Source organism: Denticeps clupeoides, chromosome 12 (assembly GCF_900700375.1).
Source record: "Denticeps clupeoides chromosome 12, fDenClu1.1, whole genome shotgun sequence".
Classification (NCBI taxonomy): Eukaryota; Metazoa; Chordata; class Actinopteri; order Clupeiformes; family Denticipitidae; genus Denticeps; species Denticeps clupeoides.
In genome coordinates this window covers 14435607-14460862 of record NC_041718.1, presented here as the reverse complement: position 1 = coordinate 14460862, position 25256 = coordinate 14435607, and the positions used below count along the sequence as shown (strand labels likewise).

At 44.1% G+C, this 25256-nt stretch overlaps 1 protein-coding gene across 4 annotated transcripts in view; it reads right to left on the bottom strand.

Moving 5' to 3' along the window:
- Positions 1-25256, bottom strand: part of ephb2b (eph receptor B2b) — a 126671-nt gene that overhangs the window by 57191 nt on the left and 44224 nt on the right. For all 4 annotated transcript variants that reach the window (XM_028999590.1, XM_028999592.1, XM_028999593.1 and 1 more), the window contains exons 2-3: positions 20443-20522; positions 9880-10564 (exon numbers count right to left, since the gene is read on the bottom strand). In XM_028999590.1, the coding sequence (XP_028855423.1) occupies positions 9880-10564; positions 20443-20522 (765 nt within the window). The remainder of the gene's footprint in view (positions 1-9879; positions 10565-20442; positions 20523-25256) is intronic.

Below are 25256 nucleotides of genomic sequence, written 5' to 3'. Positions count from 1 at the left end.
TATGAACAGCATAACAAACTGCAAAACACACACACACACACACACACACGACAAACATTGCCATGGCCAGAGGAGTATTGCTTATTGCATTTGGCTTGCAGCAAGAGGAGAATCAGTATAAGCTGCCACATGCATTACACTTTTTCAAGTTAAACGTCAGTAGAATGACTTCACATGCATTCTGCAGAGCCATGCAGTTTCCAGAAAAACATGCTGCTAAATGAATTAAGAAATTGAATTATTTACCTAAGTCAGGAATTTGGATATAAACAGATCAGTCTGGAATTTTGCTTAAAATGTATACACATACCGTTGCCACAATTTTTATATATTTGTACAATCTATATTAAGCCACATGGTGGCACGACAGTTAGCACCATGGCCTCACACCTTTAGTTGAGAGTTCGAATCCCAGCTCAGATCTTTTGCATGATCTCCCCATGTTGGTGTGGGTTTCCTTCGGGTTCTCCAGGCTCCTCCTGCCGTCCAAAGTGCACGAACACTAGTTGAATTGGTGACTCTAAATTGACCTTAGGTGTAAGTGTGAAAGAGAATGGTGCCACTGCATTGTGTCAGTGTCCTGGGATGTATATTGTCCTCTACCAAATGACAATTAAAGAAGCTCTCATTTGCTGCTTTTTCTTTCATGTTTTCCTGTCCAACTGTCCGCTCAACTTCCGTCCCTTTTAATCTGTGGGTCACATGGTGCTAAACACAAAAGAGACTCTGCGTTCTATGCATGGAGTGATGTACTGAAAATGCAATAGTGTTTCTGATAAAGCAAAGCGAATGCAGAATTCCATCTCACCAAAGTTAAAGAGAAATGTTTTACTGCATAAGTCATTCACGTCAACCTGCACGTCTATGTTAGTTGGCTTTTTAGCACGAATCACACTTCCCAGCCAAACCCTATAGAGCTGTCTGAAAGCTCTGTGAGACTTCATAATGTAGCAGAATTTATTTGCGTAGCAATTGCCTCGGGCGGCTCAAACATTTTAACGTCTGAAATATTGTGTAACAACGTCGTTTGCACAGCTGTTATTTTTCCGCCCACAGCGGGTGCGAGCGCTGGGCATGGGCTCTCTGACACCGGAGAAAATACAACCCACATGTCCGCACCCAGCCAGGGCCAAGCCCGTTCACCTGGCTGCCAACTTTTGCCCGATCATGTGCTTAAACACATCTGTACAAACTTTTTTAGGCATCAGCGTTGAATACCAGCTAAGATAATGTTCTATAATTATGGGTTGACGGCTCTCAAAAGCACCTCACGCCTGGGTTCATGCCCTCGTGGCAGGATTCCTCAGGTAGGGATTGAGGAGGGGTAAGGCGTCAGAAGTTTCAGCTTCACCTGCAGAGCCTGCCTGAAGGGAAGGATCTCTGGAATAGGGCTCTAATGCGGGCTGTTGATCACTGGCTAATCTGACAGGGAAACCCACATCTAATCCCCGGAGGTGTGTTTCTGCGAGATAGCGCGGTGCCAGAAACTCGCAGAGGGATGCATTTAGATGAGTGTGCTCAAAACAGATGCTGCAGAATATAACCCCTACAAAACACACACACACACACACACAAATGTGATCTATATTTTCAAAGCAGCTCATCTGGGGCTGCCTTTATGGAAGAGTGTTTACTCTGTTTATTCCTGCATGCACTGAAATGTCTTGCTACTTCAACCGACCCGAGATTAAATCAGTTATACAGAAAAGTCATAAAACTCAGTAGACTGTTTTACTGGCCCCCCCTTCCAGCAGATTTAATACCAGATATGAGATCTTCCTCAAACAGAAAGGCGATACACTCAAGCCCTGGATGGTAATGACCCTGATGTTATCGGCACAACGACACAGAGCTTGCCGCAATGTCTCTTCGCCGTGACACTTGCTCTTCCTGGTCTTGTCGCGCTCTGGCACTCTGCTTCAGCCCTCCTCTGAGTTTACAGTAGCAGAAAGAAGCCAGCTTCCTCCCCGTGCCATCCCAGTTCTGGATTGTTAGTGTTCCCGCTAGCGGCCGTTTTTCCATTGTTTGGCCTTATACTCACATACCAGGCTCTCAAGACGTTAACACTGCACTTAACCCAGTGGAGGAGTGGCAAACCTCCAGCGAAATGGGCACCTTTCAAACCACTCTGCGCCGGGGGGGTGGGAGTGGGCTTAGTGCCGGAAAAGCTGAGTTGGGTTATTAGCAGGGTATGCCACCCCGCTGTGGGGAGTCCATAACTGATATCCCAGAGCTGGAGAAAGCATGTGCTCTTATCTGCTGGGGTCCCGGGGACACATTTAATCTTTAAATACCTAAGAGATGAGTTCAAGAATATTGAGATGTGACCGTGCTCTAAATCTATAGTCATGGTTTGACACTGATTCAAAACAGCGCTATAAAAATATGTACAGTACTTTTAAAGACTAGTGCATCTCAAAACTAAGATTGTGAAAAGGGTAGAATCTACTCCTTGCATGAAAAATTGTGGCGAAAAAAATGTTTAGAGATGCACTGGCATATATCATCACAAAACATTATCATATTTCAAATTAAATAATGGCATTTAATGGTGCAGGATATAGGTTTCCAAAGCTCATGACAATTTTTTTTCCAAAATTTCCTTTGGGTGCCAAATTCTGGTGGCCTGAAACATTTAAAATTCAAATTTCAAAGGGTGAAAACAATAAATCAAAGGGTGAAAACAATAAAATATGCATTAAAATAATGCTGAATTATGTTGGCGGCTAATTCAAAGCTTTTAAAATCCCTAAAGGAATGTTTCTAGAGTTTCGAAAGTCAATGCCATAGGCAGGTCTCATCAAGAAATCAAAGTTTGGAAAGACTTAATATGCATCCACATATCTTCATAAGACAGCATTCCTTATTGCTGACCTCAGTGTGGAGAAGAAACAGGGTTGCTTTCTTCACATGTATGGTACATTCTTTTAAATTAAAAGGCCTCACCATATAGAGTAACGATATCTAGTGAATGATCTTTTTGTGGGATCGTATAACGGGAGCTGTTGGGAATGTGATACGAAGTATACCCTTCAGTGGGCGACTGGGGGTCAACAGAGTGCGAACAACTGGATTCATCCTGTGGAGACCGTGACCACATAGCACAGATGACCCCGCCACCCCACGTATGGAATGAGAACCATCCCTCTCCAGGCACCTATTGCTTAAACTCTGGAGAAGACATTCATGAAACAAATTCAACCTGCTCCCTGACCTCCGCTGTCCAAGACAGGCCATAAATCTGACAAAAGGCTTCATTCTGAGTGGCGTCTCTTCGTTATTTCATGCTGACCTCAAACGCTGGAGCCATCGCCCGTTGCTGTCTGGCCCCCTTTAAGACATGAGAGCCTCTTTTCTTTTTTTGGCTTGAGGCTTCATAAAGAGGATGAGTGAATGAGCTTAGCAAATGAGAAATCCTTCCAAGATGATACTGAAACACACTTTATATCCCAGAACATTTAATACCAAGTGTTTTGTTGGTTCAGCTTAACAAAAAAAACATGAAAGAGACTTCTGAAATGTTTGGGAAAGACTTGTGTCCCATCTCTGATGATAAAACCTGACAGTACCCATCCTCAGTAGCCCAGGTCTGCCCATCACCATGCACCTCACCCACGTAAGTCCCGCCTGCCACCTGTCTGCATGACCACTTGAGGCCAGGAGCCCACCGGATGCACGGAGGTGTTCTGGAGGTGAGACAGGCGCAGGGATTCCTGCACACAGGGGGGGATAGGGTGGAGGAGATGGCAACACCAGGAACTCTACCGTGTTTGAAGAGGTGACCGGAATTCCAGTTATGGCAGGGAGATAATGAGGGTCCATATGGAAGAGGTTACCACACCACAGTCCCCCCGATGTTATCACATCCAAAGAAATGATGAATGGACTGAGTAAAAGAAGACAAGTCCTTCATACCATGAATCATGTTATTCAGAGTCGCCTCTCTTTACCTTCATGTTTTACGCACTATTTTCATCATCTTAAGCAGCTTCATGAGAAAGAAGCCAACTGTTGGCAAAGTGTGACATGCTGTCATTACAGAAAAAGTTCATCTGTTTAATATGTGTGAAGTTATGTAATTATTTCGTACTTTTTGAGGCTTCAGTTTTGTTCTACAATGTGAAAATAGTATGAAATAGACAGACCCATAAATGAGTATGTCTGTCGAAGCTTAAGACCGGCAGCGTATGTGAGTGACAGCAGGCGGTCTTAGATAAAGTAACGGCTGAGGAGCACCCTAATGAAAAACCAAGAGGAAAAACCACCTGGCCAAGCTGAAATCTCCATCACAGCTGGGAACAAGGAATAAAAGTCTATGACAGTCCTCGAGCGTGTCTGCAGGGAGGCAGACAAATCCCACAACGGTTGTGATCTTAATTATCTACCCAAGTCAAGGAATCCTTCTATCCAGCCTCAGAACCGCAAACAAGGATCTTCACCCAGACGAACTGGCATATCTGCTCGCCCCATCATATATCTTCTGTCCTTGACTGCTAAGGTCAAGGGGTCTTAGACTGGACAAAAAAAAATGACGAGCTTGAATTTCACTACCCTGTGCTCCCTTTTTTTTTTTTTCTAGTCATGAGTGAGGCAGCAGGCAGCACAACGCAGGAGAGCAGTTAAGTGATCCACAAAAAAATGGGAGCTGTGTAGGGCTCTCTCAAAATGGCTGCCGCCAAGAGGCCAGATTCTCATCACGCACTAATCCAGGTGAGCGAAAGCGGCCGAGGAGAAAGTTAAACCTCTCAAATTACACACGTCTGGGTATTTGAGGAGTCGCTGTGCACGAGGCGGGGGTGGAACGAGCTCGAAAGACAGCAAATACAAGAGAGAGAGAGAGAGAGAGAGAGAAAACATACACGGAATAAATCAATTTTTACTATGGATGCCTGTCTGAACAGTTTTTTGGGACTAAGTCAATAATGCATCGCAGAAAATTTCGGATGTGCCGCAGAACGGTCGTGTGCAATACACAACCAGGAAAGACTGACTGAGACGTATGATGTGTGCTTCAGCCTCCATCATGCCAGAACCTACACCCACCATTCGGAAAGTGCTATTAATATCTAAACAATAGCCAGGGAAGAGTAATACCGGGCCGCAGTGATCATTTGTTCCCATAATCGGATTTCGCACAGAGATTCGTGGAGAAGAAAGGGCCGCGAAGTGGCGTATGAAATCCTCGTGGCCACGCAGTCACTCCGAGGCGCTTTTCTCTTCTCCAGGCAGGAGGCTTTCTCTCTCCTAAGCCTTTATTTGCTCTTGCTGTAGCACAGAATGCCTGGAGGGGGGTCTGTGTTTGTTTTGCTTCATGTCTTGTAACCGAGACCCCAGGGAAAGCTGCTTGCCCGTGAGCGCAGATATGTCCCGCACTGGCTGTTAGTCAATTAGAGCGATCATTAAAAGCAGAGGCACCATGGGAAATAAAAAAAAAAAAAAGGAGCCCTGGCGCTGTCTCTGCACCTCGCTGATTTCCAGCACTTAAGCTCCGGCGGCATGGAAGGCAGGAGGTGATGGGATTTCGGAGCGTGAGCGGAGCCGCTTCCACACTCATTTCCTGTCTGCGAGCAGGCGTCTCTCTCTCTCTCTCTCTCTCTCTCTCAGTCTCCGGCGTGAACGTGCCAGTCTCACTTTCCCACTTAATGTTCCGCCAAAACTCGCCTTATCTCACACCGCATTTCACTGGGAGATTATGCAAACGGCCCTCCTCCATGCTTTAATCATCTGGCAGGGGATGGGCCGCAGCTCCGCGGCCTCCCATCGGAGCGTGTCGGTGACGGGCCGGTGCCGTGCCACATGGCGTGGAGGGGAGCCCGTGACGGAAACCACTGCCTCGCTTTCTGTTTTTCAAACCGAGTCGATTTTTTAGTATTTACCGAGGGCTGGGAAATCATTACCTTTCATAATCTATTAATCAATGACATGCATAATTAATGGTTAATGAGTTCTGAAGCAGTCTTCTGTGGGAGCATCTCACCACTAGTGAAATACAAAAGACTCGTTTGAACGATCCGAGCAAAAAGTAACGTGATAGAGTTTTCATTATGTCTGTGGGAAAAGACCCAATTTCTATAAAAAAAAAAAAAACTATATGAAATTAAGATTTGTGATGCCCAGCATTTAGCATTAATCAGGGCTACAACTAATAATTATCTTCACAACTGATGAATCTGTCAGTTTTCTGCAATTAATTGTTTGTTTGGCTGTATTAAAATAGAACGGGATGTGCATAAAAGATGTATTCGTGAAACATAGCTTCTCGTTACAGACCAATTGAAAAAATAACCTTTTAAGGCAATAAGCAAATTTGAATAATTACTATACATCACTAAAAACTAAACTGTCGTCAGGCTCTGAGCGGAAAAATACATCTTTGCAGCCTGTTCCCGTGCTAGAAACAATTTTTAATGGAACTGAAGCACCAGCCACATTTGTTGACCTAATGACAAAAATGAAGTAAATGAAATGTAGCAGACACCTAATCGATTAGTCGGCGACTATTTTTATAATCAATCATGTTGACTGGTTGCTGCAGCACCAGCATTTGTGCAGTGGGGCTCGTGCCACGGGGAATTTCGGGTCCAGCATATTCCTTGATGGATGCATCAGTGCTGTGTACGGTTGTGCCTGTTGCGGGCTTAGCCGGGTGTCCGTCTGTCATCCCTACAGATCACATTTCCGACTACACCCTGTCAGCCGTCTCTTTTTGTGCTTCCCCGTGTTCTGGGTTGTCCTCCGCGTGTCGGATGCCCCGTCCGCAGCGTTCCCCCTCATGCCGTTGCACCGGGAGGTGCCCAAGTAAACTGGCATGCCGACTTTATTGGTTTATTCGTCTGCGGCCTATAAACTGCGTTGTGTGAGGCAGTAAATTACGGCTGTCAGTTCCGCCCGAGAACGCATTGGTACGGTTTATGGGGTTAAAGCAAAACAACATGGGGCTCGATGATCGCATTACGGTAAGAGAAAATGCACGCGAGTAGTTATTGATGGGGGATCTGCCGGTGCCAGTGCAGGAACGCGCCGTACTTCGTCTTTTTACGAGCCTCTGGGAAATCAGATCTGTCTTTTTAGGTATGTTTTTTGTTGAGAGACCCTGAACTGTATAATTTTCTCTCCACATTTGCGAACGCCGAAACTTAATCTGGCAAGTAAGACGATCACAAGGAAGCAAGTGCTTCGGTGTTAGGAGAAAAAAAAAAACGTCTGTCTGCTGTCAATGGTTTGACAGGACTCATGTCGAAGTGCAATTATTCGTCCAGATATCCGACAGGGATTTAATTGATACAAGCATAATTACAAGTTCAGTTACAGGCCTGTCTGCACAGACGGAGAAAAAAAGTCAGTTGTGTTGCTAACGCAGTCGACTGACGTCTCTTTCATCTCAACATGTCGTGGTTTCGCCGCGGCCCCACAATCCATAATGTAAGACTATACTGCAGTGCTCCTCTAAGGACATCTTTCGCAAATCAATTCATTACGCAGCCATCGGCCGTTAAAGCGCCTCTTTCATAAATCAATTCATTTCCTAAACCGCTGGCAGCTAAAAGGCACTGACCACAGCCTCGGTTTTGACATGGTCTCACACAGCGCGATCAGCTTTCACTCACGGGGAAGATAAATAGCCAGAGCAATTGATGGCAGACCCCGATCAAAACTACATGTGAGCGACGGCCGGCCGCCAGGACTTGCGTTCTCTGGGCGTGCGCTGAGTTTGAAACAGGCTCATCAACCCTTTTTCGGCATTTTATGCCAAACCTGAGCTGCACGGGGAAGGTCCAGGATGAATTCTTGGTCTTAAAAAAAAACATTTGTGCCTCTGTGGTCACTGGAGTCAGACGCTCAGGCGGAATGACAAAACGCAACCAGCGCTGAAGAAGTAGTGCGAGCATTGTTGTCGCTGACACTGAAGCCGCGCCACAGCTGTGGAGGTGATGAAGTCGATGGATGGCGCTGAATGAAGACATTCTTCACGGGACCTTGAGCCTGGAAGCCCGATGATTAGGTGTAATGTTTCGTCCGCAAGGAAAAACAAGCCAGGCCGGGTGAATGCTGACATGCGGAACGTAGCCCTCCGAGGCATTCGTCAGTGTGGCTGACTAGCATCTTTAGTAACGATACCAGGATGATGCATGGTTTTCAATACTAGTTGCAAAATGCATTCAATATTTAATTTCTCGATGAATTTTTTGCTCGGTTGGGCTTACAAAGCAATATAATACCAAAGCAATATTTTCTTTAAAAAAAATGCCCTGCGGAACATTTGTAGTTTTATCTATTTCTCCTTGTTCTGAAAGCAGCGGTGTAACGATACACTGGAAATCAGCTAAAAAAGTATATAATTGTGCGACGATTAAAACAGGTAAAAATGCAGTAATGTGTGTGAAAAAATGCAATAATTACAGTGAAAAACACAGTTGTAATCTATCTTTGCCATCACCTTGGCACATTAGCACTTAGACACACCAGTAAGTGTCTAAGTACCCTTTTTAATCAGAATTTGTCTGCAGCTCATTTAGTAAACAAACTTGTGAATAAAGTATGTCATGAAAAAATTCTAAAAAGTTTAGTGCATCATTTCGTCCCTATTTGATTTTAATTAAAATTTCCCACTGAAATTTTGGAGTCTAGCTCTATTCAACAGTGATTGAACTCTGCAATGCCCCCCCATTAAAGCCACGATTTCACACAATGTACCTAGAATGCACCGATGGGAGACACCCCAAGGGATATTAAAAGCTATGAGTGAAGCAAATTAGACAGGAGGTCAAAAACAACCAAATTTGTATAATTATGATTTTTTTTTTCAATTTGGAGTAGATTGGGCCATGTGCCATCATACTGTAATGTATTCCTTTGGGGTGAGGGAGGGTGGGTGATGGTGGATGGGAAAGTGACCGTCCTCATTAACCGTCTTTGAATGGGTATCGGCAGAGCCGTCCCACTCACGTCAGCAGTGAGAGCCCATTATCAGCGCTCATCCTGCCGTGGAAGAAGAGGCGGTGCGGTAATTACAGCGCAGCTTATGAAATGGGTTGAGAGTGGGGGTCCGAGGTGGCTGGGGCGAGTGTGTGTGTGTGTGTGTGTGTGTGGGGGGGGGGGGGGGGGGGGGGGTTGGGGTAACACAGGTGGGCGTTTTATTGTGCTGTCTATGTCAGCATGAACCCCAGTTCACTGGCCACGACTGCCGTGGGAATCCAGCCCACCTCCTGGGGGGCTGGAGAACAGTCTGTCTGATCCGAGACCGGATCTCTTGCCGGAAAGAGATCACAGGTGCCGGGGGGAAGGTTCGGGAGTGGTGCTAGTGGCGTTCTACAAAGCTGCTTTAGCCCACTGGATTGCAGCAGATAGTAGGGTAACCAAAATAAGAACCTTGCATTGTGAATTATTGAAACCATTTACTCAAACCAGCACTTTAAAGCACACAAGCAATAAATGGTAAAACAGCACTGTCTGGCAGCTCAAGACGGCCGAAACTAAATAATACGCTGCCTGCCGTAATTTTATTGCACTATAATAACAGCTATCATTCAGTGCTCTAATACATAGACTAAACAAGTAGTCTCCATTTAAAAACACATAAAGCAAACTGATTTACAGCATTTCCCTAAGTTCTAGATCCACATATTAAACAGATCAAGAAGCATAAGGAAATTACGATAGGTGGAATTTTCATAACACAACACCAGTCAAATAAATCCTAATTTTACATAACCATTTTCCTTGGCGTGGACTCGACATGATTTTATTATGGAACACCAAAAAGCACATATCCCGTCTCCATACCTGGGTTCGGAGTCAGTCAGGGGCACGGTGAGGTAAGTTGAGCGTGTTAATGTGGACAGCAGGTGTCCAGGAGTTTAAGTTCAAAATGGCACTTACCTTTGCAGACCGTCCCGTTTTCCACGGGTTCGTGTCCAGACTTGCAGACGCAGCGTCCTATGGGTACCATCCATTCGCCGTCTCCGTTGCAGTAGAGCTTGATGGGCACGTCCGCCTCCTCTGCGTTAGGGATGCAGACACCTCGTGCCGCCACCAGAGATGTACTCTCGGCCCCAGCCAGCGTCTCCTGGAACATGGCGCCGTTGCGGATCACACTGGAGCACTTTCGGTAGAAGACTCGCACAGCAATAAGAGACATGCAGCCACCATAGTCCTGGAAGGCCAGGTAGAAGCCATTGCGTGATACGGGGCCAAAGCTGCGGACCTCTGTGTTAATCTTCATCACGCGGCCTCCCAAATCCACCTGCGAGAAGCTCTCGTCTGCAGCAATGGTGTCCACTTTGATCCATGGGTTCTCCATCCACGGCGGAAAAGTTTTTGTGGCCGTGTCACTGTCCGACTCGTAATAGTAGAGGTTGAATGTCTCTTTGCAGGAGCCAGGGACCCCGGGGATGCTGCTGCAGTCACGAACAGAGAATTTCATCTCCACGTGGATGCGCTGTGCTCCCCTTCGTCGGATGTACTTCGTTCGTACCCAGTTGTTCTGGTTGCTATCGAAGACATTGCACACCTGGTAGGTGCGGATTGTGTTCATGGTCTCGTCATAGCCGCTCACCTCCTCCCACTGTGGAAAAACCCAACAAAGACGAAAGAGCTGTTAGCACAGGTGCATACTAATGCCAGAATTGCATGCGTCCATAACTTCTCAAATAAATCTGCCCAGCCTTTGAACAGACCGCGTGCCAAGTTTGTTTTTTAAAGAGATGCTCTGGAAGCTGCGAAACATACCAACTGTCTAAGCAGTTTTCACCACCAACAAACACCTGGTATTACAATGCTTTGTGAGGATTAGGTGACAAGCAGGGCCACTTGGTGGTCACATGGTGGCAGCACGCAATGGCAGGCCTGAGCCTGCGTGAGACCTGATGCTTGGGATAACATGGAAGTGTGTCTTCAAAACTCTGCTGTTCATAAACCTTCCGTAACGTAAGCCTTTTGCTGGTAAAGAGTGTTCTTTCGTTTCTTTGGCTAAAATTCTGCAATTGTATGGGCCTTCAGCGTGAGAGCTTGAATGCTGCATACGTGGTATTCACTGAATTGCACGTGGGCTGACCAGTTTGGTGCAGGGTGGGTCAGCAGTTACAAATGTGAAGATAGACAACAGAAGGGCTATTCATAGATAATTACATAAATAGGACTATTTTAAACCATCCAAGACAACAGATGAAAGATGGAACAGAAAACCATGCTCATGTTACATAGAGCTACTCCGAACTGAAAACTAACAGGCAAACACACACATACACAGACCAGGGACCCCCTGTACGACCCAAAGTGATCTATCCAGGGATCAAGTGTGGAAAGCTACCACCATCAAATACCCAAACCGCCAAGGGAGTCGCAGTCTTGACCTTGTTTGCTCTGAAAAGCTCTAACTTAACCCCGCACACTCACACCCTTCCCCCCACGCGACCTTTTACACCCACTTTTCACTCTTCACTTCACAGTTGACATAATTTCCCAAATTAGTCCCATCTTAACGAGGATTTTGACAGAATTTTGATGGGGGAAGGGGGGAGTCAAGCCTCATGTTCAAGCCCCCCATTCCATCAAATGGTCTCAGACTAATTAGAACAGCCTTTTTTTGCAGCTTTTGTTCTTTATTCCCATGTCCCAATTATCCTCCGTAGGCAGCCATAAATTATTCCAAATAGGTGTGGGTCATTAACAGTGCTTCATCGCCATGTCTTTTTTAACTGTGCGGAACATGAAAGTGGGTAGTGTTGTGAAATCCGGCAAGTCTGGGTACAGCCTATAACATTGCAGAGCATGCTGGCAACCTTGGGTTTATTGCTTTTACTGTTCCAACCAGCCATATATGTACCTACAGCTTTCAGTGAACAACAATTCGTCAGTTTCAATTTGGAAGTTAAGACTTGGAGAGAAAAAGGTCAGTAAAGCTGGCAATCGTAAGTAAGAGGTAACACACTTGTTGGGTTTGGATTTTTTTTTTTTTTACATTCCTCTCGGCCAAATTCATTCAAGGGTCACAAGAACCCAATTGACCTCCCCACCTCCCTTCAGGCAAAGCCGATCTTCTGAGCAGCACCAGAGGAAGGGGCTGAGAGGCAGTTAAGGAGGAAAACTTGGGATACAACATCCTCTTGTCCAGAGCATGCTCCTGACTTATCAAATGAGAATAAAAGCGGAGGAGAGAAGCTCCTAATGAGAGACAGAATGTCAAGGGAGCAGAGCCACAGCCGGTTCGGAAGGGTGGGGTAGGGTCCATAAGAGACTCCAAACAAATGTCTTTTGAAGGAGGGCCTCTCTTTTGTCCTCTCTGCCACTCTTTCTTCAGAGCCAGTGGAGAGAAGCAAATGAAGCATAATAAGGGCCCAGCAATCAAGCGCCAAGTGTGAAATTAGAAGAAACGTCTTCATTTTCACAGGTTTTCATGCAGGACTTTCCGTGTGTGGCGGGGGGGTTAGCACGGCTGCAGGGCGGTCATGTGTTCTAAGAGTCTGAGGTGGTCAGGGGTCAGGGGGGTGGTCCGGGGCTTAGCCGCGACCAGCTTCACGCCACTCCTACGAGTTTGCGGGGCCTGAGCCAGAGCCCTTTCAGTGGAAACGAAATCAGCTGGAGAGGGGGTGTTTCACATGTGGTTCCATGTTTTATAAAGGGCAAATGCTACAATAAAAGCACAGTAATGAGCAATCACGTCAGCAATTAATATAAACCAGATGTTATCCGGTGGCTTAATAAATCAGAAAATGAAACCAGTAGTTCCCAGAGACTAAACATATAATGATCATGAAATACACACACACCGATGCAGAAAACACATCAAAGCCCACAGCATTCATTTTGAACTTATGTTCAATTCAGAATACCATTTATACATTGAAACACATTAACGACATCTACCAAAATGAAATAGGCTTTTAAGAGCGATTATTCATGGTATAAAGATGTAATATAGCATTTAATCTATGCTAAAGTCTGTTTAATTAACAATAACAAGACAATAGCAAAACAAAGAACTGGTTGTAGTTAATATGTTCAGTGGGAAGAATTCAGTAACTATTATTAGAAAATACATTTTAAGATCATAGTGCTATGTTTTATTGGTGTTTAAAAGCTCATGGCACTTGATCTATATGGCAAACAAATGTATATAATGTACATAATTGTCCACTCAAACACCTTTTATGGCTGTTTATTCCTCATTCTGTCTCATAACCGTGAGTGATGGACCCTTGCTCCTGAACAGGTCCAGTGCAAGTGAGTCCAAATACAAACTGTCTCAAGAGTAGTGTAGTGGAAAGGCAGTGAGTACAACAGGGCTGTTGAGCAAGTGGAAGGAGCGCCAGTGGTAATTGTAATGGTCCAAAGTATGATGCCATATTTCACACACGTGTGGAATGAGTGTAGCGAGGGTTGGACGTCTTTCAGCTATAAGCAAAAGGATTTAAATGTTGAATGTTCTTGTTCTTGCTGATACAGCCCTCTCCCATTCACTTCCTGGAAAGGATCCATTGTTACGATTTATTTCAGAATGTTTTCTGGGAAAAAAAGGACAAGGATGGCACAAATACTGGTAGACATATCCTGTCAGTGCTCACGGAAACCTTTGGTCTACAGAGTCCTGGTGCAGCTTTGATCATTTTAACATTTCTACTAGTTTATTTTAATGATTGCAAAAAGAAAGTGGATGTGATATCAGTCAGACATCTCATGGAAGGGTGAAATGCAGGCCTTGTTCTGTGGATAGAGAGCTGCCATTTCGACATACCAGAAATCTGTGGCATATTAATTTCTGTACACACCCATACCCCTAAAATTATAATACAGGATGTTTTTCCACCCGGTCTTTTGGGTACCCACACCCACAGTATTAGTATGATGCATAAGAAGCATAATTCATTTCATTAAATATCCATGATGCTAATAAATATCTGATGCTGTTGATATGTGTGCATACAGTCACAATGAACTTTTCCCATAAACAATGCAGGAGACACATTGCGGTTAGTTAAAACCTCGCCACATGATGAAATGTCCACGCTGTGTATGGGACACTGTGTTAGAGAGTGTATTATATGAGAACGATGAGTCCAACGTGCCGGAGACCAGTGATATATGCCACAACGCTCCACCAGAGGTAGAGATTAGAATCGATAACTCCGTCGCCACCCAGGCAGAGACAGAGTTCCAAGGAGCCACAATCCATAAGTCCGGCTGTCAGTTTCCCTTTTTTCCCTGATCCGTACAGTCGAGCGGAACTTGCTGTTGATGGTTAATTATGGACCACAAGGCTGCACTGCAGCTTGGGGGTAGTAGATAAAAGCAATTCCCAGCTCTCTGGGGTTTTTCTTCATTATTCATAATAAACAGTATGGCTTTTATCTAGACTTCAGCATCTTTGCCTCGACAATTCGTCAGTAGCTCTAGCCGTTTTCTCCCAGGACTGTCACAGACTTTCTGCAGGATGGAACAAGTGCTTCCCACACCTTGTCACACAGGGATCAGCTCGGCATGTCAAATGCAATAAGGAAGTTGGTGAAAAGGCTCCTGTGTCAGATCAGCACAAATAAATAATTCATACCAAAGGCGGGAGGATGGGGAACGCACTGTAAGTCTCCCTGGGCAGAGTTGTCCAATTTGCCATTGTGGGAAATCTGTCAGCAGACATGTTTGTCCTGAGGGGACACGGAACAAACGACGCCCGCTCCCTCCCTGCATCGGGTTACAGAGCGGTGGGACTGAACTGGCCAAGCAATCTCTGGCTCCCACACCAGCCACGAGGGCACGCAAGGGAAAAGTGAAATACTGTCTGGGTGGTGGTGGGGGAGCAGAGACCCACAAACAGAGCTGTTTCAGGCAGTCAACTCCAATTAGGATGGTCCACTCCTAATGCACAACATGTGAAGTTAGACAAACTAGCTTCCTGCTGACATCCCCCCCCAAACACACACACACACACTTCATCTATGTCTTCAAATCTCCATGTGGATCATGTTTGCATATTTTTCTGTTCATAAATCAAAACCATGACAATAGGAAAACAGCACCAAACTCGATCCTTGCATAAAAATATGACCATGCAAGGATTTGGCTGATGAAGTGAGGGTCAGCTATTGTTTAATGGAGCACATTTCATTTGAGTCACACAAGAAGGTCAGTACAATGGAAAATACAAATCCCATGCATGTCGTATGGCCCCTGTTCGCTTTCCTGTTTCAGATGACAGTCATACTGAAACTAATTAACAACAAAATCTCAGCATGCTTGAAGAAATGCACACTCCCCAACACCTTATGCAAGTTTTAGCCACATTTTCCCATGCCATGTGAAGACAAAGAGCTTGAACGACATCGTTCTCATTCTGGCTGCAAACGTACTCTCCCATTAGCACCGCATCCTATTCAACTGTCAGTTTACAAAACAGTGTTACAAAACAGACGCTGAAAGATGCCATTAAAGACATGGAAATGGAAACTGCTTAATATGAGCTCTCTGATCCAAGGCTCAGGGGGAGAATTACAGAGGATCCAGCCTGCCACTGTCAACTCATGAATATACAAAAACGGCGGTGAATGAACATCCAGCTCTTTACGCAGATTAATTATGGAAGGCGACATTTGTTTAGAGCATAAGAACGTAACCTGTGACAATCTGAAAGGCCGTGGATGGTGTAGAATATAGAATACTGCACACCTGCATGCATGCATACACCTTCACAGGAAAATGTAATTTGCAGCTTTATGAATAATACCACAAGCAGTAAGTGTTGTGCTCACAGTTCAGTGTATTTTGCTTTTTTGGAACGGATATTTTTGATATATTTGGCTAACATCTAACATATGCAGTATATATAGCTGCAGATGTTGGCCAAATTGATCAAAATATAGATCATAGTATAGATCATTATCAGTGCTAGACAAAGCCCGCAAACCATATAGTTGAGTTATAGTAGAGACACTCAAGGTAAAACAAAGAAGAATGCAAAAGTAAAAATCATCCATTTAAGATTCCACTTCAGTAAAAATACAAATGTAATTGCCTGTACTTGTCATTTTAGATAAAAAGTCTCTCTTGGCCCACCAAGCATTTTACTGAATACAGACATCAGAAATCCATTGAAATTATCATAACAGAAATTGAGATTAGTTTTGGTTTCATTCACAAATGCTGCAACATAAACAGGCCAAATCATATGTACCATAATAGGAACTAGTATTTGTATAAATTCATGGTGTTTGAAACAAAGTCATGATTTTGCTGCCCACTTCGTAGTTTTGGCCTGTTATGTTCACCATATTACATTGGAATGACAAGTAAGATATATGGCTTTGAAAGTTTAAGTAAAAGTCCCCCTCCACATTTGAAAATATTATGAATGAATAACAACTTGCATTTACTTACATGTCACTGTCTACCAAAATGTATTAGTACTTCATTCCACTGTAAATTATGTATGCCTGGAAACTTCACATTCACTGAAGAATATATCATATGACGTAGGAAACTCCTTGAGGGAATCTGAAAATTCCTGCAAAATGTCTCTCTGTAATGTGCTCTAAATCGCACAGACTACAGCAGTATTACAGTGACATCAAGTGCCATTAGAAAGCGGCGGCTATTAACCTGCCGAAAGACCTCCCGTATATTGCGGTGTAAGGTCTAGTAAGGTGTTCGCACTTCTGTCACATCCATTTACGTGGGGATTAAACACTAAACTACGCCCGGCCGCTCCAGCATTTTCATGAGCACGCTTCAAAACCCCTTTCAACAAGCTGCCCATTATGGCACGCTGGGCCTTAAAGATCTGAAGTGTTTGAGGTGGGACCAGAGGCAACGTTACTCAGGCCTCCAACAAGTCACCACAGAGACGCTGCTGGCAACAATAATACCCAGCATTAGCTGCGTGTGCACCTGGCTGTGATTAAAGGTGACGATAAACCGCTCCAAAATGGCCCATTACTGTGCACTACTAATCCTGTTTTTCACTGAACAACCTCATACACAAATTAATCCCGTTTTTTCATGATTATTTGCATAGCAAAGACATCTGTAATAAAATTACCGGGGGGACAAATATGTGTTTGCATATTTGACAGTGCTGGTTTGCTGAGTTTTATGAAGCTATCCGGTGTCATGAAAGCGCGGTGCTGATGGAGGCCTCCATATTTTCGATGACATTGATCCCACAGCTAATCCTCCGAGGCCCTGCATGCGTGTAAGACAATAACTGAATGCACCGCACACATGCAGGTTCGGAGACTTCTGTTACCACACCTGTTCCGCCCTGCTGTAGGGGGCTGCCGCTAAACCGATCCAGACTAAATGTGTTTTGTCTTAGCGGCCTCCTTTTCCATCCCATTTCCCAATAAAAAAACCTTGTATGAGTCAGGTCTGGCGCAGCCAATGGGAGAGCTGCAGGAGCGGAGCTCTGCTAAATCCATCTTCTTTTTGTTGAATCTCAGGGGACTTTCTCATGGCTCTGATAGGATGCTGGACCTGGAGTTGGAGAGCTGGACCTGGGTCTGTGGATGAAACCTCTTTGCAGTGGATAGATTTAAGCCCTCTTTTTGGTAGTATTTTGGGGCTACAATATTGACAAATTTGAAAAATCACATTCTATGGTTAATAGAAGAACAATGCAAGAACGAGCGAGTGATAAATCACTGCTGAAAGTCCAGACGACTTTCATCTAATTAGATATTATTGGGATGTACTCAACATTTTCTGTGCATACAGTACAGGCCCAACCCAAGTTATGGTGAGTTCAGAAGCAACCTTCATTCTTTAAATGGGCAAAGTTTGTCTTTATGTGTATTGATGTTCCGTTGGAGGTCTGGGACAATTTAGGCCGATAATTAAAACGGCTTATTGAAATTTTCCTTTGTCAAGATGAAAGCGAGGAATGTGAAGCATTCACAACCTAGTCGTGAGGTGAAAACTGAATCCTGTTCTGTTCCAGAGAAAGCCACCAACCAACTCCTCTTTGTTCTTTTCACATTGATTGTTACAATCAGCAAGTAAGAGGATGCATGCCTTCAGGTTTAGGGAAATGATTGTGAAGAAAATTGCATACAAAAAAAAGCACTGATCTTAAAAAGATGCTCAACAAGACTGTTCAATGGCCTTTTCTCTCTCTTTTCACTCTTCTTCCCTTGCTTGCAGACACACAGCATGGTATCATTTAAACCAACTCAAAAACCCAACCACAGAAGCATAAATAATTGAATAAAATAGGGAGTGGTTTTTGCTGAAATACTCCAGCAAATTACTCGACAACATTTTTTTTTTTGTTCCTTTGCTGGCCCATTTCTGAGGGGCCTGGATTCCGCGAGTGGGGGCAGCGTCCAGGGTTCTGGTTTTGGCAGCACCCGATGGCCCTGTCTCTGTGTGCGGCTGGAGGGCATCAGCGTTCTAGCACACTGTTTGGAAATCATTTGCATCAACCAACACAAAAAAAGCCCTACAAAAGGGCAGCTTCATACTTTGCATGCAGAAACAAACAAGAGTGCGCCGGGCCCCTCCGCATGACATTTACAGAAGGCTTGCCAGGCTGGTGATTACACACCTTACATCCGGCCCAGCATGAAAAACCAGCAATAAGTCCTTTATACAGACATTAATGTTGTTAACCAACCACTGTAGGACCTGTCCTGGCTTCTCAACTAGGTTGACCAGATAGTCCAGGTCTGGTTGGATACACTCAGTTAAAAGGACCCGTATTTCTTGCCGTCTGTTACGTCCCTGGACGTATGCTCCCACATGTTCTGTGTGTCCGGCTGTGTTTTTGTGTGCTGCCTCTTTCAGGTTGACTTCATGGGAGGAGTTGAAGCCTACCAGCTCCACCTACCATCTGCCTATTGGTCACCTCCACCTATATAACATGACTTCAGATGATGTTCGGCAGGTCCCCAGGGTGTGCTAGATCCTTACACTTTTGGGAGAGCCCCAGGGTCAGCCGAGATCTGCAAGGAGTTCCGTTGGGGATCTCATTCGTGTGTGTTGTTGCTTTGTGTGATAGACCCCTTTCTTGTTAGCCTGTGTCAGCCTGCAAGCTTTGTGTGTGTTTATATGCCCTTTTTGAGTCACCCTTTTTGGACCACCCCTTCCTTTAAGCTGTCCTGATGTTGGTTATCTGTGCTGAGTGTGCTCTTTTATTGTACATGTTAGCTCACTGTAAATAAAAGCACTGTTTTTATGCTTTGCTGGTTGTGTGTGTAATAGTGGGCCTCCTCCTCACCACACCCTTGTCGCGTTTCTTAACCCCTAGACTTAGTGACACTGTCGGCTGTTTGGTCGGTCTCTTCTTGTAACTGAACGTCACTAATGTTAATGTGAAAAGGCTGTAAAAGCTTTCCACCAAGGAAAAGTAGAAGAGTTTTTGAGGAGTGTTTAAAACCTGTGTTCTTACTGACATGACTTTGTGGTGTTTAAAAAATAATTATTAATAAAACCCACATTTAACAGAAAGTTGGTCTGTAAATTAAGACTGAAAAATACATATTGATAAAATTATAATGTCAAATCATAAACAGTTATAATGCACTATTTTAGAAAAAATATCTCTCTTCATACCTGCCACATGCTCGATAACCATTAGTAAAACTACGGAGTCAGAATTTTAGATTATTGTTATGGACGTTTAAGAGCGTCAGCCAACCCAAATATAAGTCAACAGAAAATTTTAGTTGCTTTTTTTTTTTTTGCCAGATTTGAAATGTTGCATTCAGCCTGGCAATGCTAAAAGGGCTTGAAACAAGCCTGGTTCTAAAGATCTCCACAAAAAAAAAGTTGCGGTATAATTTATTGCAAATTGTTTGGGTGAATTTTAAAGAGATAGAGAATAGTGTTTCTAGTGATAAGAAAATGCTTTTATATATAGTGCAGCAGAGTGCAGATGCCTGTTCTTTTGCTGCCCAATTTACACGCTAATGGAATGTGTGCAACACATGTGCAAGGGGAACGCTCTAAGCATTAAATATTGATGCTTGAAATGATAAACCTGACAAAGGAGAGGGGACTGGATCAGATCTATGCAATCTCAGACACACGTGTTTTTAATGGAAAACTGGGTTGTCATTTTCCATCTCTGTGCCAGCGGTGAGTCTGCGCTCATATCAGCCCTTTTCATTCACGGAGCCAGTCTGCAGAGTATATGACGGCACACGCAATATCACCTCTGGCAGAGTGCTGAAAATGTTATTCCCCCTGGGGACCAGACTGGATTGTATTTTCAGACACGTGCAGTTAAACAAGCAATGCAAAATTTTAGATACTCAGTAAATCTGAATGTATTGTTAAGGAAATAAAGGCATGTCTAGCATCAGATGACTATATTAACGCAGTTCAAATTAATTAACAGCAATGTGTATAGAAGTCTGGTGTGAACCCCTTGGGTTCAGGATATTAACAGGAAACTATATGTTCAGGCACAGTGGCACTACATAAAGGGCATTGATTAAAGGAAGATTTTTCACTCACACTGTTGTCACTTGACCCGGACACAGGATACACTGTCCAGCCCAGCTCAGCTGTCGCTGTTGTGGAGTCCATCAGTGTCTCTGCGGAGGTGAGAAGAAACGACAAGGTCAAAATAATGAAGACACTGCATCAACAACCAGGCTCCTGGACCGGTGCAGGGACCGGTAACACTATTATTAGCAACACTAAATTTGTACATTTATTCAAATGTGACAATTAATATAACAAGCCTGTGTTGCCAGTGTTGACTGTGCATATCATAATTTCAAAATTCCATTTCATTAAAAATAAACTGGGTCTACAGGATTTACAATTCTGGTCAAAGGGAAAATTCAAAAGACACAAATATATTTTTTAAGTATGTCTAGGTTTACCTAAACCATTATAAAGCACCAAAAGGCAAACCTAAATCATCCTTGTCTGATAAAGACCAAAATATGCTGTGTTCAGCAGATTAAGCATCCATCTGGATGCGAAACCCTCTTCAGCACGGTAAATAAAGTGGACGACAGAACAGAATAATGATGCTAAGCAGTGCGTTAGCTGCTTGAATACAAACTGTAGTCTGTATGTGGGGGAAGGCCCCAGACTTCAGTCTTGTCGGGAATACACAGGGTGGGAACGGAATGATAATCCACGTGGACCACCAGGTTCAGCGAGCATCAGTCACGGCCAATCACCTGAGTCGGCTTGCACCAGTACCCCGCGCCACGCCGCCATCAGTCAGATGCCACGTCACAGGCAGGGCTTAGTGTGGCAACTGTCTGGACGGAAAAGCAAATCTCCCAGGGCAGAGGCAGAGATACTCTATATGTTTTGGATTAACCCATGTAAAAGAACACCTCGGGTAATTGGGGTCAAAGAGAACACATCTCCTGTTTGTCATGATGTCCTTTGTGCTAGACAAATGACAGTCCAGCAGTCGGATCAAGCTGTCTGTAAGACAGTTCGTTTATCCTGAATGTTTACTGTCACAGTCTCTTCCACCCAGTTCGTTTTTGGTAAAGAAATATGAACTTATTTACATTGTTTGTATGCTATGAAAAAACGTTTGTTTTCTTTTGTCAGCCAGCCTCTTTAACAGAATAATTTTATCTCAAGATAGGTTTAATCTCAGTCTGCACCATACATTTGACCTGTTGTTGCTGGATATATGTCCTTTTCTTCTGTTAATTAAAAATGCATCATTATTTATGAATGTGTTTTTCATTTAAAAAAGTATTAATGTAATGTATTTCATTTCACAGTTTAATTAATTGGGCATAATCACTACCTTACAAACACAGATTTGCTACATTTAATGAAAGTCATCATAAGATATGATGAAGTGAAGTGATTGTCATCGTGATGCACAGCAGAGCACACGGTGTCACAAATGTGTCCTCTGCATTTGACCATCACCCTTGGTGAGCAGTGGGCAGTCATGACAGGTGCCAGTGTGTGGGGACGGTGTTTTGCTCAGTGGCACCTCAGTGGCCCCTTGGCAGCTCAGAACCTTCCGATTACGGGTCTGCTTCCTTACCCGCTAGGCCACCCATGCTATAAAACTACAAAAAGTGTTTTTATATAAACATATGGACAAAACCTGGAAAACTGAAATCATACTTTCTCTAAATTCTCCAGTAAATTACCATACTGTCCTCAACAGAGAGTATTCAAGAACCATGTTGATATTCTAACAATTGAACGAAATGAGAGCAAAAAACCCTTTAACTCTCACAGCTTTGGGCTTGTGCCACAACATAATTACAACATTTAACCGTTTACACAAATTACATGAATTATGCATGAAATACCGTGATCACCAGTCACTACACAATTCAACAGCGCTGCAGTATTTCACTCTCTTCTACTTCCTCCCTCTTTCCCCTGCTGTCTGTAGAGTTGAGGTATTATGGTTGAATGTGAAATCACAGTGAAGCGTATATATATTTTTTATTCACGCTTTTTAATTAACAGTCTCCACATTTGGTAAATGTATTTTTAGAGACACAGCACATCTTGGTGCCAGGCCAGTCTGCGCCAACATAATAGCAGACTTCGCATTCCATTCACTTATCACAAAGCCCAAATCTCATAATTAGGCAGATGAAATAGGGTTTTGCGCTGCCATTGATAACACCATGCATCGTACAGTGCTGCAGCCTGCACGGGTGTTATAGCACGCAGATAATTACAACCCGTAATGGGGATGATAATTAGGAAAGCCGTAAAATGAGGATCACAACACCCCTTTGGCTGCTGGTGGTGGGCATGTGGTGCGAGCTGCAGAGGATTGGCAGTCGAAATCCCCCCAGTGGGAGTGTAAACACTGACGCTCTCCCCTCGTTTACGCACGGCCTCCTGCCCGTTCTTCCCCACGGGCCTGCTGAGTGGGAGCTGAACACTGCCGTTCACGTGTCTCCCGAAAGCTGACTTAACAAAACTTATAGGTTTCTGAAGCTCTGGAGGTCTGGCTGCACGGTGTCCGGTTATTCTGCCCCAAGCAAAAGCACAACAGGAGCGTGTTTTCACAAAGTCACATTCTGAAACCCGCCCCCCTGGTTTTGGAGGGTCAAAGGGCAGCGCCTGAGAGCGATTTCTCAACACATAGGAAGACAAGGAGGCTTAAGGTTTTCAACGGGAGCGATTTTGCAAGCATATAGCTTGCAAAAAAGATGGCTGAAGTGAATATGAGACTGTCTCGGAGGCTTCAAAGATGGTTTCTGCTGTCAACACATCCTTAAAGTCACAGAGGCTTATTTAAGCTTTAATTCAAGCATTCGCCGTTTGGGGTGTTTTCTGTTCAGAGACCACAGGGTTGCAGTCGGAGGTAAGAAACCCGCTGTCCATGACAGATATTAGGATCAAGCAGGGCATCTGCTTAGTCCTTGAATAAACGCTGTGAAAATGAGCTGGTGAGGAGCCACACAGCAGCAAAATGAAAGTGGCACCTGTTAAAATCGAGAGAGCGGCCACTTTCGAAAGTGCACAAGAAGGCTATCTGTAGAGCGGTTGCAGTACGAAACAGCTCGTTGGTGGGAGGTATGTTTATTTGGGAGTTTGATTAAGGGCAGGCCAGAGACCACAAAAAAAACCCCACCACACAAACATCAGTCTCTGGCCGCGCACACAAAAACGTCAACTCATATAAACGTTTCGCAATAAAACTCCTGCCATTCATCTCAGTGGAATCCCTTATGTGCGTTGGCGCAATCCTCGGCATGATACCACACGCTATCATCACAGGATCTTACAGGACCATCACCTCAGTGAAGTAAAGCAAATTCTCAAGGAACATTAGCATTTCAAGCACTATTTTCCAACTGCCGATAAGCACAGCACTACACGCTAATCACAGTGCTCCGCATTAAGCATGGGCCTTGTTCACCAATGTAAGAATTTAAAAGATAAAAACTCAAGCAAAAAAAAGGCTACAAAATGGTTTGTCACATGAACACTTCTGGCTGATAGGGATGTGCGATATTTCAGATTTTCTATTTGATCCGATACCAAGTAAAATTAAGGTTGGTATCGGCAATGCTGATCCAATACTGATACTTTATATCAAAATCTAATGTGATTGGAAAGTCAAACTAAAAAAATACCTCTGGGAACTCTTTCAAGACTGTTGGAAAACCATTTCAGGTGACGACCACTTGAAGCTCATCGAGAGAATGCCAAGAGTGTGCAAAGCAGTAATCAGAGCAAAGGGCGGCTATTCTGAAGAAACTAGAATATAAAACATGTTTTCAGTTATTTCACCTACATAACTCCACATGTGTTCATTCATAGTTTTGATGCCTTCAGTGAGAATCTACCAATGTAAATGGTCATGAAAATAAAGAAAACACATTGAATGAGAAGGTGTGTCCAAACTTTTGACCTGTACTGTACCTATGATCATTAATAGCTGTTCAGCTTCTCAAATCCTTGTGTCTTGGCTAGAACCTTTGCTATCGTGGGAATATAAGTTTTGCTAAAGTTTGGCTCTGCCCAGGGACTTGTGCGTTTGTTTTTTGACAGACTGGCAGCAAGAGAGGCAGCAAGTTGGCAGGAAGAGATGGATGACCAATTACTGAGACGAGAGAGCGTGTGGAGGGCTCTCCCCAAAAGAGCGTGAGAGTCTGGTCCCCTTGCCGTGCCTTGCAACAAATACTGAACCGTAGCTGAGAACAAAGTAAGTATTTTTGGTTGGACGTTCATTTAGGAGCCATGCTTGTTTCTAACAACACAAAGACGGTCACATCATGCGCGGAATGAAGTGAAAATGGGTTGTGGTTTCGGCGGAGGAATTCACTTAAGTGTAACACACAAAGTGTGCCTCGCCACAGGCGGCTGGAAAGAAAAGAACGGCGGAGGTGTGTGATTTAAGGATGGCCCAGCACTTGTTTGGCCTATAAATTCCAGCATGGACGCGAGAGCCTGCCAAGGTGAACTTTCCGCTCCTCTCTGCACGGCGACACAAAGCCGTCTGAAGAGCACTGTGGCAAAGGTTCCGTCTGGAACAAATCCTTCACACAACACAAACAGAAAGACAATCCACATGAAAGCAGCCACATCCAAGAGCAAGCCACTAATTTCAGTTTGTATAATCTGTCCTGCGCTCGTATTTGCCCACAGGAACGTAACCTGATGTGGAAGAACACACTCAGAGTTTGATTTCGATCACATTAATGGCACACAAGAGGTGCATATCTACAGACAGATTTTTATGTAAATTAGAACATTTGACAGAAAATAAGTGGAACAAAAATCTTAGAAGAACTCAAAGAAGGAGAAGTGCTCTTCTCCTGCCAAACAGCTTGAAGCAATCCACCAAAAACGAGCAATTT